Genomic DNA, 16,498 nt, shown 5'->3' with positions numbered 1-16,498 from the left:
ACCCCATAACCTACTGTTATATTTCTACTGTTATACTTTCTAGCAAATCTCTCTGGTTCTTTCTTCTTCTTTATATCAGTAACATTTCTTGTGACTGACTCTCAACTGTTCAAAGGCCATACTTCGGATTGGAATTTCTGTTGTAAGTCTTTGCAATTGTAAATCAAGGTCCCAGTGATTGGATCTGATCTTTCTGCCATTTTTATGATGGTTGTTAAGTAAATCACACAGTTGTTAAGCAAATACTTTTTCGTGAACAGGCTTTTTTGCTGGAAAAATGGGAAAAAACATCGCAAATCAGAGTCATATCACGGAATTCTACAACCAAGCTGGTGCCAAGCAGCCAAATTGTGGCCAAATGACTGTGGGAGAAGTGATTAATGGTACAACATATGACACAGCCAAAAGCACCCTTTCCAAGGCACTCATAACTTTGAACAATCATTAAACTATCAGTCTTATATCAAGGACCACCTTTAAAGAAGCACCGGCTCTTAAACTCAATGCATTTAAGTTACCTTCTACAGAAGTTTATTTCTCAGCTATACTGTTTGCTTAGACAAAGGAGGCAACCATTTTCATGATCCAGAGTGGTAGACACAGAGGCAAGCTATCTGCAGCGTGCTCTGGTTGTATCAATCAACGGAACCCAGGAAATATGCCTTCTATGTTGTAGTGCCTGCTATATGGAACAACACTTTCTTCAAGAATCAGGCAGATCTAATTCTGTTAGCCTTAAAGGCCTCTGTTATTTTATTTACACAATAAATAAATAAATATTTTATTTATTTGTACTGAATTACTGTTGATTTTAAATGTCTGCTGGCTACCAGATTCATGTGATCAGATGTGTGGATATGTATTATATGTCTTCTAATTAAGTAAAATAAATAAGGTGAAAAATTATAAGCAACAGAACAAGTTCAGTTTTGAACTCCAAATAGGTTGTGCAAGTCTATGGATGCAGCTGAATGAATTAAAGTGATTTATACTCTAGCCAAATGGATTGAAAAAAGAAGGATGTAGTGGCCAGAACACCAGCTCCAGAACTACATGTTAAACAATGAACAGATGGAACACATTTGTTTGTTTCTAGATGCTACTAGCCATAGTAATTTGAACTGTTTAAATTCCCAGAACAGGTCTGAATCAAGTAAGCATAAGAGCACCAGTATGGAACTACAGCTGTATTATGTTTCAAGTTTCACGTATAAAAAAGTCACTGAAAAATTTTGGCCTTCAATTTCAAAAGATATCCATTGGCTAAAAGCTCAGAAGTCAAAGCCATTGCTAGTACTGACAGGATCAATGCATATGATGAAGGTATGATGTGAAATGACACATCACTCCTTATAGAATTTTGTGAAAAAAGAACAACTTCTTATGGACTCTTGCTGAAAAAAGAAACAAAAATGAACTGACGGTTTATAGATTTCATGATTAGAAAATTAGGGAAGATTATGGAAAGAAGGAAACTTTGATGTAACTTTAGAAAAAGGGAGCAAAAATATACATTAATTTATTAGTTCTGTTAGTAGAAAATATTTTTTATTGTATTTTTTCTTTTTCTTTCTTATGTACATCTACATCTTATCTACATCTTTTTTATGTTTTTTACATTTTTATTACCTTTTTCTATCTCATCTCTTTAATTCAAAATTTGTGTTGTTTTTACTCTAACTTTGTGTGTGTGTGAACTGTTGAAGATTTTATCTGTAATCTGAAAAACTATACCACAACTAAGTTGTCTACTATCAGCCTAACCAAGGTGGGGTAATACCAGTGATGTAATGAATTAAGTTATGAGTCATACTTTGCAACTTAATAGCCTTGTTCTGAAGAAGAAAAGCTGAAGCCAGATGCAAAAATTAAGAAGACTAAATGACTGCAGCAATAAGAAAAAAGAATGTGGGACTTTGATGCAGATACCCAAGATATCAAGCAGATGGAAAATATAGAGATGGATCTGTAACTTAGAAAGGTAAAGGGCCAGCCTAAACCTATTGTTGAGATAAAATATGTGGATTCCACAATAGCTGATATGGACAACAACCATCAGTATATATTTTGTGAAGATTGAACAGACACTTGTGTGTGAACAGCTCCAGAATACAGGAATTGTATTTATTGATTCAATCAACCATTTGTATGGTATAGTATACTATCTATACCCATTCATGGACAGGGACAGTCTAAACACTGGTAATTATGAGATATGGATTATCACCTTCTCTCTATAGACCAGAGGTGTCAAACTCAAGGCCCGGGGGCAGGATCTGGCCTTCAGGGTGCTTAGATGTGGCCCATGGGGCCGCCCTGGAAACAGCAAAGGACTGGCCCATGGTGCTTCTGCCAGTGAAAATGGAGCTCAGGTGAGCTGCACGGGGCCCTCCCGAGTTCCGTATTCACTGGCAGAGGATTGCAGGAGGCTGTCACAGCTGAAAACGGAGCTCGGGAGCCCATTTTCTCTGGCAGAGCGCTCGGGCCCCCACAGATACCCCCAACACAAGTGACGCTGAGCTGGCCATGCCCACCCTGGCCATGTCCCCCACCCCTCCCGAAGTCACACAGCGCTGATGTGGCCCTCAATGAAATTGAGTTTGACACCCTGCTATAGACCTTTCGTTGAATTTAGCCCAGAAGCTTTAGCAGGTGTAGTTTGGGACAAGTTTACTAAGTAGAGAAAAGTGACTACATATTGTTCAAACAAATGTATTAGCTATGAAATAGCTACTGACCATGGAGAAGTTTACACAACTTGTGATACACAAACTCCTAATCAACTTGATACCAAGATGCTTGCTGAATTAACCGCTTATATGTTGCAGGACTGGCCGAGTGAGTCATTTACATTTTATACTTGAGTTGATCTTTTATACAGTGACACCACTCTCTGGAGTATTTTCCTGCTATAATCCATAGGCCATCTACTAATTACATCTATTAGGTATCCTATGGCAAAATTATTTTACATGAACTTCATGGACTATCAAAATCAATCCTTTCCCCTCTAACCATATCTTTTTAAATAGTATGTTTTATCATATTTTAATTTAATTTTAATACTGTGTTTTAATATTTTTATATTATGTCAGAGATGAAACTGCAGAGTTTTATATTATTTAGCACAATGTATATTTTTAATATTTATTTCCAAATATTATTCTTGTGGCTAGGGTGGAAGCAAGAATGAAAATAATAAAGAACATAAAGGTAGTAGATTTTTGTGTGTATCTATTATCTCTATATTAGATCTTCACAGATGTGTTTTTTTTAATAAAAATGGGTGCATGTCATTATAACAATCTAAATAATATTACAATAGTTTCAACTTAATCTATTCTACATTGTGTTCTTCCACTCATGTTATATTTTGTGCTAAGGAATACAAGAAGAAAAACATCAGGAATACATTACAATTATGTATTTTAAAGAGGCAAGAGAGTGGAAAAGAAATTGAAGGTAAAGTTCGCTTTGGGAACCCAAGCTAAAAGCCAAACTTGACCTTCTTCAACCAGTCAAATCTTCTCTTGTCCTGCAAAGCCAATGCTCCCTACAATTTAACTAAATATTCCATTTGGCACTACTAATGAACTTTCAGAATGATGCAAAAAGGAAGGAGTAAAGGTACCATTATATGGCAGACAATGTTTCAACCAGTGTTGAAATGTTAGCAAAAAGCAATATTTGATTTCTTGAGGGCAGAAAATAATAGGCTGATAGGAGACAGTGGGTGTATTTTTGTTTCCTGTAAGATAAAATATCATTGACGTAAAGTTACAGAGATGTTTTGGAAGAGTCAAGTGTTTTTCTTACACTTTACAGCAAGGATATAAAATTTGATATTCCTTCTTTTTTAAATGTTAAAAACAAAATTAATTAATATAGTTAGTCCTTAACTGCAACTGAGCCTGTCAATTATAGTTGTAAATTGTGATGGTTGTAAATCAGGTCATAGTATGACTGAACTCATTTTATGATTTTTGATGGTAGTCATTAAGTGACCACCATGGTCATTAAACAAGCGTTGTACTCATTAAGTGAACCCACTGCATGGTGACTTTTGCTAGAAACAGAAGTAAACACTGGTTTTCAGCTAAAATCGCAGTCATGTGAGTACAGGATATTGCAAATGGCTGTATAGGTGGGCTTGTTACCGAGTGACCAAAATGCAGTCACATGACTGCAGTGGGGACTAGCTATAGGAACATTGGAACTGGGTAAAAGTATCTTTTATGGAATCCTCAGAACTTTGAATGGTTGCTAAGTGACCAATTTAAGTCAAGGACTACCGGTAGTCAGTTTTGCTGCTTTGTAAAAATTGTGCACAAAGTTTTAACAGTTTAATTAAACAGTTTCAGAAAAAGATTAATATTTTACATTAACTCACCTGTATCAGTAGAATACACCCGAAAACTTTTATCCCAAAATCCACAGACCAAGATGTAGCGATTATCTGACGTGATAACAAAGCACTGGGAATGGACTTGAATACTTTGGTCCAGAAGATCTGTGATTTGCCTTTTGTGCATACCTGTATTGCTAGCTAAAAAAGAAGAAAATGAAAAGACAAGAGAGAAATAATAGTTTATTCCAATTGCAAAATAAGTTTTAATTTCTTGCCAAATAATCTTAAATCAATAAGAATCTGATTCTTGGGAGATTTTATTTCCATTTCTTTTTGCTCAATTATAATACAGGGTGCTCAGATTATTTCAAGAAATAAATCTTATAAGGCTCTGACTATCTCTCTCAAAACTAGGGATATGATAAAATTCATTTTAGTGCAAGTTCAGCTTGCAAAACAACTTCAATTTTAGTAAATATAAATTAATACAGGTAAAGCTTGACAAAGTATGGGTAGTCCTCAAATTATGAGTGGCTGTTTAAAGGCCATTTGAAGTTACAAATGCATCACCAAAGTGTATTTACAGCATCTTGTACTTTGAATGTGATCACTCCCGCCTTTCACCCCTGCACTCGCTAACTGAATGTGCGGCTTGTTAAGTGCACATGAAGTATCTTGGGGTAGGGAAAGCCATGGGGGGCTCTAGTGATGGAACAGTCCACCTGTTTCATACCACCTAAGGCCTTCCCTGACCCAGAGATACCTCATTCTCCCTCTCTTGGGGTCCCCACAATTGCTGCCCCCCCATCCTGCTGTGCTGGCTCACTTATCTGATGATCTGTCTCCTCTCTACCCTGTTTTTTTCCCTGCTCTTCTTTGCTGCATGCACCATTCCGGGCTTCCTTTCTCGCCACTGAACCACTTGAGAAAGGCTTCGGCAATGAAAAAGGAGGCACGGAGTCCAACGCGCGCCCTTCCAGATCTCCTTTCTCTCCGCTGAACTGCTTGAGGAAGGCTTTGGCTATAGAAAAGGAGGCCCGGAGGCCCACATGTGCAACTCCGGGCCTCCTTTCTCGCTGCCAAAGCGCTTGAGGATTGCATCCCTGTAGGCTTCGGCAGCCATTTGCAAAAAGCCTTTTCCAATAGGAACATAGCTTCACTAGTGTCAACAAAGGCTTTTTTGAAAGGGTTGCCAAAGCCTACAAGGATGTAATCTCCCTGCAGGCTTTGGCAAGGAAACAGCAAACGGAGGAAAGACCTGAAGGACCAAAGCCTTCCCTCCGTTTTCAAATGTCCTCAATTCGCAGAGAATAGAGGCCTAAAGTGCGAGATCACATGAGATCATTAGCACAAGATCTCATGCTACTGATCTCGCAGTACTTTAGAGTACATTAGGCTTTTGTTCTCTAAAAAATGCACCGAAAGCCTGAAGCAACAAAGTAGTCAAAAAAACCGCAACAGAGGGGAGATCTTTGCAAAATAAGTGAGTCTCCACAGACAGAGTAACTGTGAAGACCTGGCGAGGTAGTGTGAATAGGCAGGATAAATGTTGCATAGCCTCTACGGTGGTTTGTAAGCGTGAACAACTGTTGTGGTGCTGCAACATTCGTAATTTTGGGACTTGTTCATAAACATTAGAGGGCGCTTATTGCATAACTTCGAACAGTCACTAAGGGAACACATGTAACCCGGGGATTACCTGTATTTGTAAGGAAGTAAGGATTTTACAAATTGCTGTACTTGTCTGTTAGAATTTTTCAAAGATAAAGGTTTTTTTTTCCATGATTGTATTTGTATGTATTTGCCTTGGAATTGTTTGCAGAAATACTAGTACAATAAATTCTACAGAAAGCAGATTCAGTACTGTAAAATTCCTTTGTATTCTACTGTACTGTTTGTTTGCAAGTGTTTTGATTGCTTTCAGCAAGTTACTTTGTATTCCACTCACTGTGTTAGTTTGCGTGTGCTTTGAGATCACCTGTTTTTGTTTTTAATTAAAAGGCAGCTTCTATGCACTGCTTTCAATTCTAGCAGTGAATGTTCTAGTGCTTTACCCACTCTGCCAATTTTCTCTTTTTCTTGTAGAAATGGTTTCTTATTAGTTTCAGCCACTGGTTCACTTAACAATTGTGAAGATCAAGTGTTTTTTCCCGGTGAGACTGGTCTATCAGGGCAACCTGGTCTACCCAAATATGGGACGGAGCATACTACTTCTGCTTGTGGAGATCATTTAACGATCCAAAGAAAACAGCAAGCTCAATTTTCTTTTTCACTTAATAACTTGATCGATTTGCTTTACAATTGTATTTAAAAAAATGATGTAAAAATAAGTCTGATTCATTTTGTGACAATTTTTATTTACAACCCTAAGGGATTACGGTTATACCTTGAGGACTACCTGTTATATAACCCTTAATGATTTAATTCATTATAGAGATTGTAGATCACTAGGAGCTTTATTTGAAGAGGGAAACCTGTGGTCTATGTACTGCAGCAACACTGCATATATAAAATAATATAATAAGATATATTAAACACTGTATAGATAAATATAATAAATATAGTATGGAAATTGGGTATAGTAGTGATTTAAAGGATAACTTCAGATGAGATTTCATCTATATTTCATTTATTAGGTGAACCTAGGCATTTTTAGCAAAAGCATCATAAATTGTTATGTGACTGCCAGACACTGCAAATGACTGAAAATCTGGGGTAGTTGCTGACTGCCTGAAATGTGATCATATGACCATAGGGGGCACTGGCTATCAGAACTGGGTCATAAGTATGTTTGGAGTGGGGGTCTGTATTACTTCGAATACCCTAAGTGACCGGTCAAAAGTTGAGGACTGCCTGTATTTCATAATAGTATTGCAGATCATTTGCAGTAATTTACAATATTAATAAACATCCTAAAACAAGCTGCTTAAGTGTTAACTCCAGATATAATTTCTAGCTATAACTTTAATGTTATCAATAGTTACACATGCAACAGTTCTTAACATGTTTAGGATAATATCTTTTTCAGACTGCACCTAGATTTAGCATATTTATCTACTGATTTAAGTGCCATTTATTCAATAGATACTAATATGAATAAAACTAACTTTGCATTTCATGATTCCCTCCCTCTATCAAAGGGAGATAATCTTAGGATCCAATTTATCAGTTGCATGCTAAATATTAATGTGGAATAAACATAAAAGAAAAGGTGTGTTATTGTACTACATTTCCAAAGTAAAATTATATCGGGGTGGGCTGCTGTGGGTTCTCAGGGGTTCGGGAGAATCTCTAGCTAAGATTCTGTGCAGTTCGGAGAACCCCCAAATCCCACTCCTGCCTGGCCCTTCCTGCCCCTCCCAGGAGTCTCCACACGGCCCGTTTTGGATGCAGGTAAGTGCAGGGCGCGTGCGGAGGCTCGGGGCCTCCAGAGGGCCTATGGAGCTTGGTGAGACTGTTTTCACCCTCCTGGAGGCTCAAGAAAATCCTCCGGAGCTCAGGGAGGGCAAAAACGCCCTCCCGCTGTGGTGCAGGAGGCTGACTAGGCCATGCCCACCATGGCCACGCCCACCCAGCAACTGGGCAGAGAACCCTTGCTAAAATTTTTGAAGCCCACCCCTGAATTACATCCTGTATTTTGCTAACTGCAATAATAAATCTTGCAGACATCCATGATAAGGGCTGAATAGAATAACAGTCCTATGTTTTAAACATTGAGTATAAAATGTTTATCAGTTCATCTGATAAATATCTACTGATGCTTCCCAAGAGTTGTGATAAATACATTACAGAATATATTATATGAAATTTACCAATGCCTAAAAATAAAGGTTCACAAATCATCTAGTGCATTTTTTTCTTTGTGATTTAAGCAACATAATAAAATAGTTGTGAATCAAATATATTATAAGATTTAATCTATCTGAAAAACCATCTTCCTGCTTCCCTGGTTGTGATCCTGAAGTCAACCATACTTTAGTTAAAAAAGTACTAATATCGTAACCTCAAAATGACTGAGCCATTTATTTCAAGTCTGGATCTGCTCTGCAATTACACATTAATTCCATCAGCCTGAACAGCAGGCCTGTGGAAAAAAGGATTGATCTCCTGTAATTATAAAATTCTGGCACCAGAGTTTTATTTTTCACAACACAGCACCGCTAAGAACCCTACTGTTATTATGAAAATTTCCTCAGCAAAGAGCTCCATCACATTACTGGTGCACCAATTCATCATAACGTGCCTTGCTCTTGCTCATCAACAAGTCTGAGTGATGAAAAGGCCCAATATTATCCTGACAGTACTTCATGCGCATTCTCAATCACACATTATTACGGCATCCATATTAATTTTCATTGACACACGTCCTAGGCCTGTTCAAATTAGGCAAACCAATGAGGGGGAGTTGATGAAATACCAGCATAGCCACAGCTCATTGCATTCCAATTTGCATGCAAATGGTTTATCAGGAAAATTCCATTCCCAGCAACCAGCAAGTGAAAAACAACCGTAATCTACACTTCAGGGCCACCATACAGAGCTTAATGAATCGCAAAGAGAGAAGGAAGTGACAGACCTATGAGAGGATCGATTTCCACTGGCAGCTGGTATGGCTGGTCTTGTACAGCACCTTGATGAGCTAAAAGAATGAGAAAAGGCTTAGAAATAGTGCTATTTTAGGTACTAAAATCACACCAAAAAATCATATAAATCAAGAATCATGTGATACTCTCTTTTGAAGAATTGGATTTTCTCCAATTTATTAAATTCTATCAGCCAAAATTTCAAGTTTTTTAAAGGCTTGTTTATACATTTATTTCATCTTATTTCTGTTCTCAGTGTATGCCATCACCAGAGATTTGGGTCATAAACTATAGCAGATGGTTAACCGGCAGCTTCTCATATTGCAAAAAAGAAAACAAATGGTAAAGAATGCTGAAAACAAAATGTGACAGCCACTTGCTAACTATCGTGGATCTCATCTTTCTTTAAGGGAACAAAAAAAAAAAAACCCTTTGAATAGGATAACACAAATGTAATATTCATAAAAAATAATTGTTTTATATAAAAAGGAGATTTTTAGACCATATAATACGAAGGGGTATATTATCATTTAAAAGTGGCATAAACAGAGGAAAATCTCATTTGTAATTTAGTTTTGTTTAATAAAAATGTATGAACAATTTTTGTATTCAAAATATTCTTTTTTTTTCCTAAAGCTAAAATGCAAAATAATTATTCCCAGAACATTTTTCTCAAAACATCAATGAAACTTTGCAATAATGGAAACTAATGTAAGAAAAATCATACACCCAATATTCCACTTTTTCACAGGCAAATTGCAAAGCATATGCTTATCATAAAACTAGCTTTGTTGGAATGATTACATAGTTCATGTGGAATTTAGAAGTCTATGATTCAGTAAAATCATAATAAGCAATATAAGTTTTTTCTCTGTAAGGATAGATGTTCTACTGTATTCAGCAGTGAAATACTGTTAAATCAACAGAATGAAATGTATACAATTTTACTTACCTGTGTCAAGTGAAATATGGTTATTTCTGTATTTTTCATTTTTTTAAAAAAATTGCAATAGGAATTATACAGTAAAATAATAAACAATATTTTAAACAAGAATAAAAAGGCTAAGAGACCAGGCAGGACATTGAAATAGCTGGTAGTAATAAAACAGTGGACATTGGTTTTTTTCATAGAAATTTGATGAATTTCAAAAGTCAAAAGCAGCAAGGAAAAGATGGGGACAAAGGATTTGATAGGAGGGATACTTTCGTGAAGCACAAAAGAGTTAATAGGGACATGGGAATAATTGAGAACAGAAATATAGGATGCATTTACTATTTACCGGTACTATTTGGCTCAAATGTAAAAGCAACCACAAGATAAGCTGTTTTTCTCCAATATCCTGCCAACTGACAAGCAGACATTATCCACTCCCTGACAGTTCAGACTAAATTTGGAGTAAAGTTGTTCACCTATCAGGAATAGCATTTCAACCAATTTACCAACCAATACATGAACATTTGTATTCAATTACAATTATTCCTAGACTAGTGGAAAACCTTGATGTAAAAAGCAGATAGACAAAGGACATTTGGAATTTACAGGGGTCACATGTAATAGCCCTAAAATGAGATATATTTTATATATTTGTTTCCACTACTCAAATTTAAACTGACACAGCAAATCAAGGATAACCCAAAGCTTATAGTTATTTTTATATTATTTTTGAAAATAACCAATCAAGATTTCACATTTCAACTCTGCCTACAGTTTTGTTTCCAGATTTTCTAGTAATAATGATAGGAAACTACCATCTTGCTAGAAATTGTAAAACTTATTGCTTATATTGCTCAAGTACTTAGTAAAACTTGATGCCAAAGAATGACGTTCTTATAATGTATTATTACATATAGTTTGCATAGTTTACTGCAGGACATTTCTGAAATTATTAAAAGCTCCATTGAACAAATATAACTATGCTTATACTTCTTAAATCTACTATGGAAAGTAGTAGCCCTTTTGCACCTTACCACCACACACTATTTCGCTAATTATGTAATCAATATTTCTATACTCACCAGGAAGATTGTGCCACTTATTCACAGCAAATAGTCGGTTGACAGTGACAGTAATCACGGCAGAATTTGCCAAGCCAGGCTGAGTATTGGCTGCTACATGTGTTACAGGAGAGTTGGATGGAAATTTTAGGACCATGATGACATCCTGTTGAGCTTGGTCTGTGAACATCAACGGACTCTGGAGAAGGAGATACTGTTGAGTGGGGAAAACAAGATCCCAACCACGAGAGAAAAAAGGGAAAGGCAAAGAAGATTGGAAAGATAAGAAAGTGCAGGAACAGTGAAGACCCCGTTAAAAGAAGCAAGAAGCATCAGCAGCTGCAAATGAATGCTAATGCAATAATTTTTCACAGGTTATGGAAACTATATTTTTAAGGAATACCTTGATTTCACATTAAAAATTAAGTGGAGAGGGAAAAAAAATCTAAATCCAACATCTACAGCAAGTCATCATTAAAACGTTTCCAGGTGTCTGTGTATTAAAATTGCTAAGCTTCTCAATCACCAGGTTCAGGTGAAGAAAAGAAAGCCCCAATCATGAAGATGAAAATTTGTTCTCCAAAAAACTAAAATAGCTGTGTCATTTGTTTCCATGATCACATGTCTGCCCTCCACATGTCTGCCCTGGGAAAAGACACAGCTTTTTAAAAAAGTAACATATGAAGGGTCTTTTTCAAATTGAACTTTAAGTATTATTGTATACAGTAGGGGTGTCAAACTGGTGGCCTGTGGGACGGATGTGTCATGCACAGACCACGCCCATCCTGGCTCTGCAAAGGCAAAAAAAAAATGTTGCAATATGTCACATGGTGACACCATCGAATTTGACACCCGTGGTATACAGCTTGAAAATCTTGACATTAATGTAGGAATATTAATTCAAATTAATTGTAGAATATAGGTTTTTACAGCTGCTATATTTTCATGAAATTAATATGTGCTGATGTTTCCTTAGACTTATCACTAGCTTTTTCAGTGCAGAACAATATTATATGATAACAAATAAGGATGTGACATCTGAAGTCAAATTCCATTTTAGACTTGTACTAATGAAGTTAACAGTGTAGTAGCTGATATTCAACTGAATCAACACCTATTCATTGTCTCATACAACATTTCCAGGAAATCATTTCACTAGTCAATCCATATTAATTTAATTTTTAAGCAATGGATTCTACAATTAAGCATGTATTTTTGGGCTGTTTTCTGTCCAGTTACATTACAGATACCATGGCTTCAAAGTTTTCCTTCAATATCTACTTCATTCATGATACAAGTCTATAGAAATAGATTTTAAATAAATATAGATGTAGATTTTAAAGAATAGAAAAAAGAACAGATATGAATTTTAAAGAAGAGTAAACTAAAGCAAGTTCAATTTTATTAATATGTTGTATTCAAAGTAATATTTCCAAATGAAAAGTTTTAATTTGGAAATATTATTAATCAATCAAAAGATTTTCTGCAGCTATTCCATCTTTTCCTCCACAACTGATTTGTTTCTGGTAAAAAAAAAAATCAATAATATAAAGCAGGGATCTCATACTGGTTGGGGAATTCTGGGAGTTAAAGTCCACAAGTCTTAAAGTTGCCAGGTTTGGAGAACCCTGACATAAAGGATGAGGTGGGGGAAATCAGGAAATGTTACAAATAAAGAAGGATGTAATATTGTCAACTCCATAATGCTAGGAAGTTCAGGAAACACTGGATTCATGGAAATATCATTATTATGTGTTTTAATATGGCTGTACACCGCCCAAAGTCCTTCGGGAGAAGGGCGGTATAGAAATCTAATAAACTTAAACTTAAACTTAATTATTATCATCAGGGTAATATAACAAAACCCCAAAACCTATTGAAATAATTCTTTCGCATAATTTATAACTAATGTAATTAAGGCAGAGTTACCCAGTCTCATTCTCACACTTCCCGCTCCCTTGGATTCAGGACTCTCTTCTGTAATGCGCCAACCCTATTTTTTCCCTTAACTCTCTTACCTCCCCCTCCATGTTCTCAAGGTCCATTAGACATTCCATCACAAAGACGAAATTCTTATGCTCCAATTTTACAAGAATCGCATAGTATCTCTAACTATGTTTCATTTAAGTATCTCATAGATTTCAAGAGGTTAGCTTAATCTGGATCTAACCCAATTAACAATCACATTTTAAGTCGAAGTTTTATAAATAATATTTTTATTTAAATTAAATTTCTAGCAATTCCTTGGTTGCTACACCACTTTTTCCTAACCCTTCATCTTCCTGGAAAGCTAAAATTCAGTATAGCTTTTCTAGTAGAACCTTGTGGCTATGGAACTACTTAAGACATAGAACTGCAACTTGGCAGCAGGCAAGTTGACACAGTTTTCCACATAGGGCAGAGCAAACTAGGATTCCAGCATGACCATGTATAAATAGGGAAACATTTATGCCAACAGACTACCTATTTAATATCACTTGCCTAATGCATTGCAGACTTTTTAATTTTAATTTTAATGTTTTACACTTTGCAATTTTGCATCCTGTCTTCATCACTCTATTTGATAATAGAAGTTTCATTTGTTAAGAGGTTGACTTTCTTTGCTATGTACTGTCGGATCAGAACCCTAACATCTATAGAAGAGTCATTTCAAAAATTTTCAGCCTCTATTGCTTAACATAAAAAATTGCTCCTTTAAATCTTAAAAGGTAAAGGTTCCCCTCGCACATATGTGCTAGTCGTTCCCGACTCTAGGGGCCGATGCTTATCTCCGTTTCTAAGCCGAAGAGCCAGCACTGTCTGATGACAATTCCATGGTCATGTAGCCAGCATGACTAAATGCTGAAGGTGCACAGAACACTGTTACTTTCCCACCAAGATGGTCCCTATTTTTCTACTTTAATTTTTACATGCTTTCGAACTGCTAGGTTGACAGAAGCTGGGGCAAGTAACAGGAGCTCACTCCGCTAGGGATTCGAACCACTGAACTGCGGACCTTTTTGATTGACAAGCTCAGTGTCTTAGCCACTGAGCCACTGCGTCCCCTCTTTAAACCTTAGGATTCCACTAATATATAATTCAATTTGCACCTTATCAATCACTGTTTAAATTTGTGTGTGTATCCTTATTGTATAGTGGTTAAGGCACCAGCCAGAAACCAGGAACCCTAATCCTTCTTTAGGCATGAAATCTATGGGATGACCTTGGGCCAGTCGCTCTCTTTCAGCCCTAGGAAAGAGGCAATAGCAAACCACTTCTGAAAATATTGCCAAGACAAGTAAAGGGACTACTTCAGGCAGGCATTAGGAATCAACACTAATTTGCTATGCATATATATATATATATACACATCCTTTAAATATTACATCAGATTATATACACTTATTTGATGAAGCTATAAAATAACTGATGTCAAAGGAATGACCAAGATGCAGTCTTTATAACTCTCTTCACCAAGTTTTAACATTTTGGAAGTAGCAAATTACAGCCATTTGTCCCTATTCTAACAAAGTGCTGTTAGCTTATATTATCAAAATTCATACTTTCTCATATTTTATGAAAACTGTTTGAGATAATTAATATGTAACAGCTGAGCAAATAAAAGAACTCATTGTTAGTGAGCATGGTATTACTGTACACTCTGCTGAATAAAGTTATTATTTATATAATTATTACTAATATTATTTGTGAATATTCCTGAAATACTATTTTTTGAAAGGTATTATATTTTTGGAGTTTGAATACAGTGACAATGGTTTTTGCCTATTTATCATTAGTTGTATATGTATATTTAGTATCTTTTTATAGATAACAAATAAATAATACATTTTTATATCATTTTTTATAATGATATAAAAGACATTAAGAGTACTTAGAAAAACATATTGCATTATGAATTCCTATTTGGAATCTTTGCATGAAGGTGTAAATAAAAACAACTAATAAGCTACCCAGACACACTTTTGAGCAAGTGGCTAAAAGCCAATCAATATTATGAGTTAATCCTCCCTGGATGCTCATTCAATTAAAGGTGTCAGTAATGCCTCATCTGATGTGGCCTCAATTAAATTCAGCTATCTGATGGTGTGAAAACACAAGGGGATACAGCAACAGCAGCCAAACCAGACAAATAGGCAGCCTCCTTGTGATTGCTAATTACTACACCTGGTGCATATTATGGCCTGTGCATTTAACACAGCCCATGGTGCCTTTAATGGCTTCTCCACACAGAACCCAGAGAAATTAGTGGAACTTTTAGCGATTAAAGCAATCATTACAGTGGTAAAACTTTGATTTGGTGATCTGAAAAGTTAACATAGCATGGGATGAAAACAATTTTTGTCATTCTCATTTTAACACCTAAAAAAATTAAAACACAAAGAATAAAAATGTGAACTATAGAACTCATCTCTGAAGTTATTGTTTATAAATATTTGCAGAGATGCAAAAATCAGTTGCATGTTCGCATCTGTGGCAGCTCTCTGAAATGCTAAAATTGTATATTTTTTGCATATATATATAGACATACCCAAATGTGTGTGATCTATTTTTTTTAAATTATAGAAACTGCCTGAATTGAATTCTTGATTTTCAATCAATAGTGTTATTTGACTTTAAATGACAGTGATCTAAATCCACCCACTAATTTCAAAATGCTTACACAAACTTAATACCATTTTTAATGAAATTGGGTAAAAGCAGTATTGATTAAATTGATATTTTGCTTTTATTTTTGTTTTCACTTCAAAAAACATTATTAATTTCTTTCCATTTCTGTATATCTCTCCTCTCTTTTTTATTTCTAAATTGCATTTCTATGTGAAGAGGAATATCAAATACTAAGAGCTGATTTAAATATCATCTGAATATTTTGAACATATAAAATAGCTTTGTAAAAGCCATATTTTGTGCACCTGTCCATGTTCAAAAAGAGAACAATAGTGCACACTGAGTTTAGTAACTATGATCATGTTGTGTTGTCCCTGAAATTAAAATGGAACATCATTATTTAAAAATTTCTATATTCGTCTGATTAAACTTAAATAAGATTCCTAAAATAATGATGTACTCCAGTGGAATTCTGATAAATTTCAGTGGAAGAATGAATATTTTAAAAAGTTTCACTATGAAAATATAAGTTCCGGTATGTGTGCAAAATGTTTGTATTATATACATTTGAAACAAAGAAGAAGATTTGTGTATTTGAATTCAGAGTAGCCATTTTACCAGGGTGTAAAATCTGGACCCAACTTACCAACTGCATAGCAGAACTTCTTGGAGGATGTGGTTCTATAAGTACTTGGGAAGGAGTCTGTCCAAAACTTCGGATCTGAGCTTCCACTGCCTGGGAAAGACATCATTAATACATTCTTATGTGGAAAAAGTTTAGATTTATCATAAATTACATTAAAAAATATTCAGTGATAAGTCATGGCTCATTGTAGAATTTGTCATACTGAGAAAGTTATAAATAGTTACAAAATGAGTAAGTTTTCCTGCTTTCTCTAGTAATAAAGAGACTAGAGACAAATATATTTTATTTGGCAGCAATTTACTGTGTTATAAGTTTATG

At 35.5% G+C, this 16,498-nt stretch overlaps 1 protein-coding gene across 12 annotated transcripts in view; it reads right to left on the bottom strand.

Annotated features, from left to right (window-relative positions):
• Positions 1 to 16,498, bottom strand: part of LRBA (LPS responsive beige-like anchor protein) — a 359,129-nt gene that overhangs the window by 18,407 nt on the left and 324,224 nt on the right. For 8 of the 12 annotated variants that reach the window (XM_034442710.3, XM_034442712.3, XM_060686875.2 and 5 more), the window contains 4 exons: positions 16,181 to 16,270; positions 10,948 to 11,140; positions 8,925 to 8,987; positions 4,391 to 4,546 (listed from right to left, as the gene is read on the bottom strand). In XM_034442710.3, coding sequence (XP_034298601.2) covers positions 4,391 to 4,546; positions 8,925 to 8,987; positions 10,948 to 11,140; positions 16,181 to 16,270 — 502 coding nt within the window. The remainder of the gene's footprint in view (positions 1 to 4,390; positions 4,547 to 8,924; positions 8,988 to 10,947; positions 11,141 to 16,180; positions 16,271 to 16,498) is intronic. The other 4 variants (XM_060686876.2, XM_034442713.3, XM_087874512.1 and 1 more) reach the window with 1 other exon arrangement.

Source organism: Pantherophis guttatus, chromosome 8, assembly GCF_059756535.1.
Source record: "Pantherophis guttatus breed Tessera chromosome 8, ASM5975653v1, whole genome shotgun sequence".
NCBI classification, from domain to species: Eukaryota; Metazoa; Chordata; class Lepidosauria; order Squamata; family Colubridae; genus Pantherophis; species Pantherophis guttatus.
This window is presented reverse-complemented; position numbering and strand designations above follow the sequence as displayed.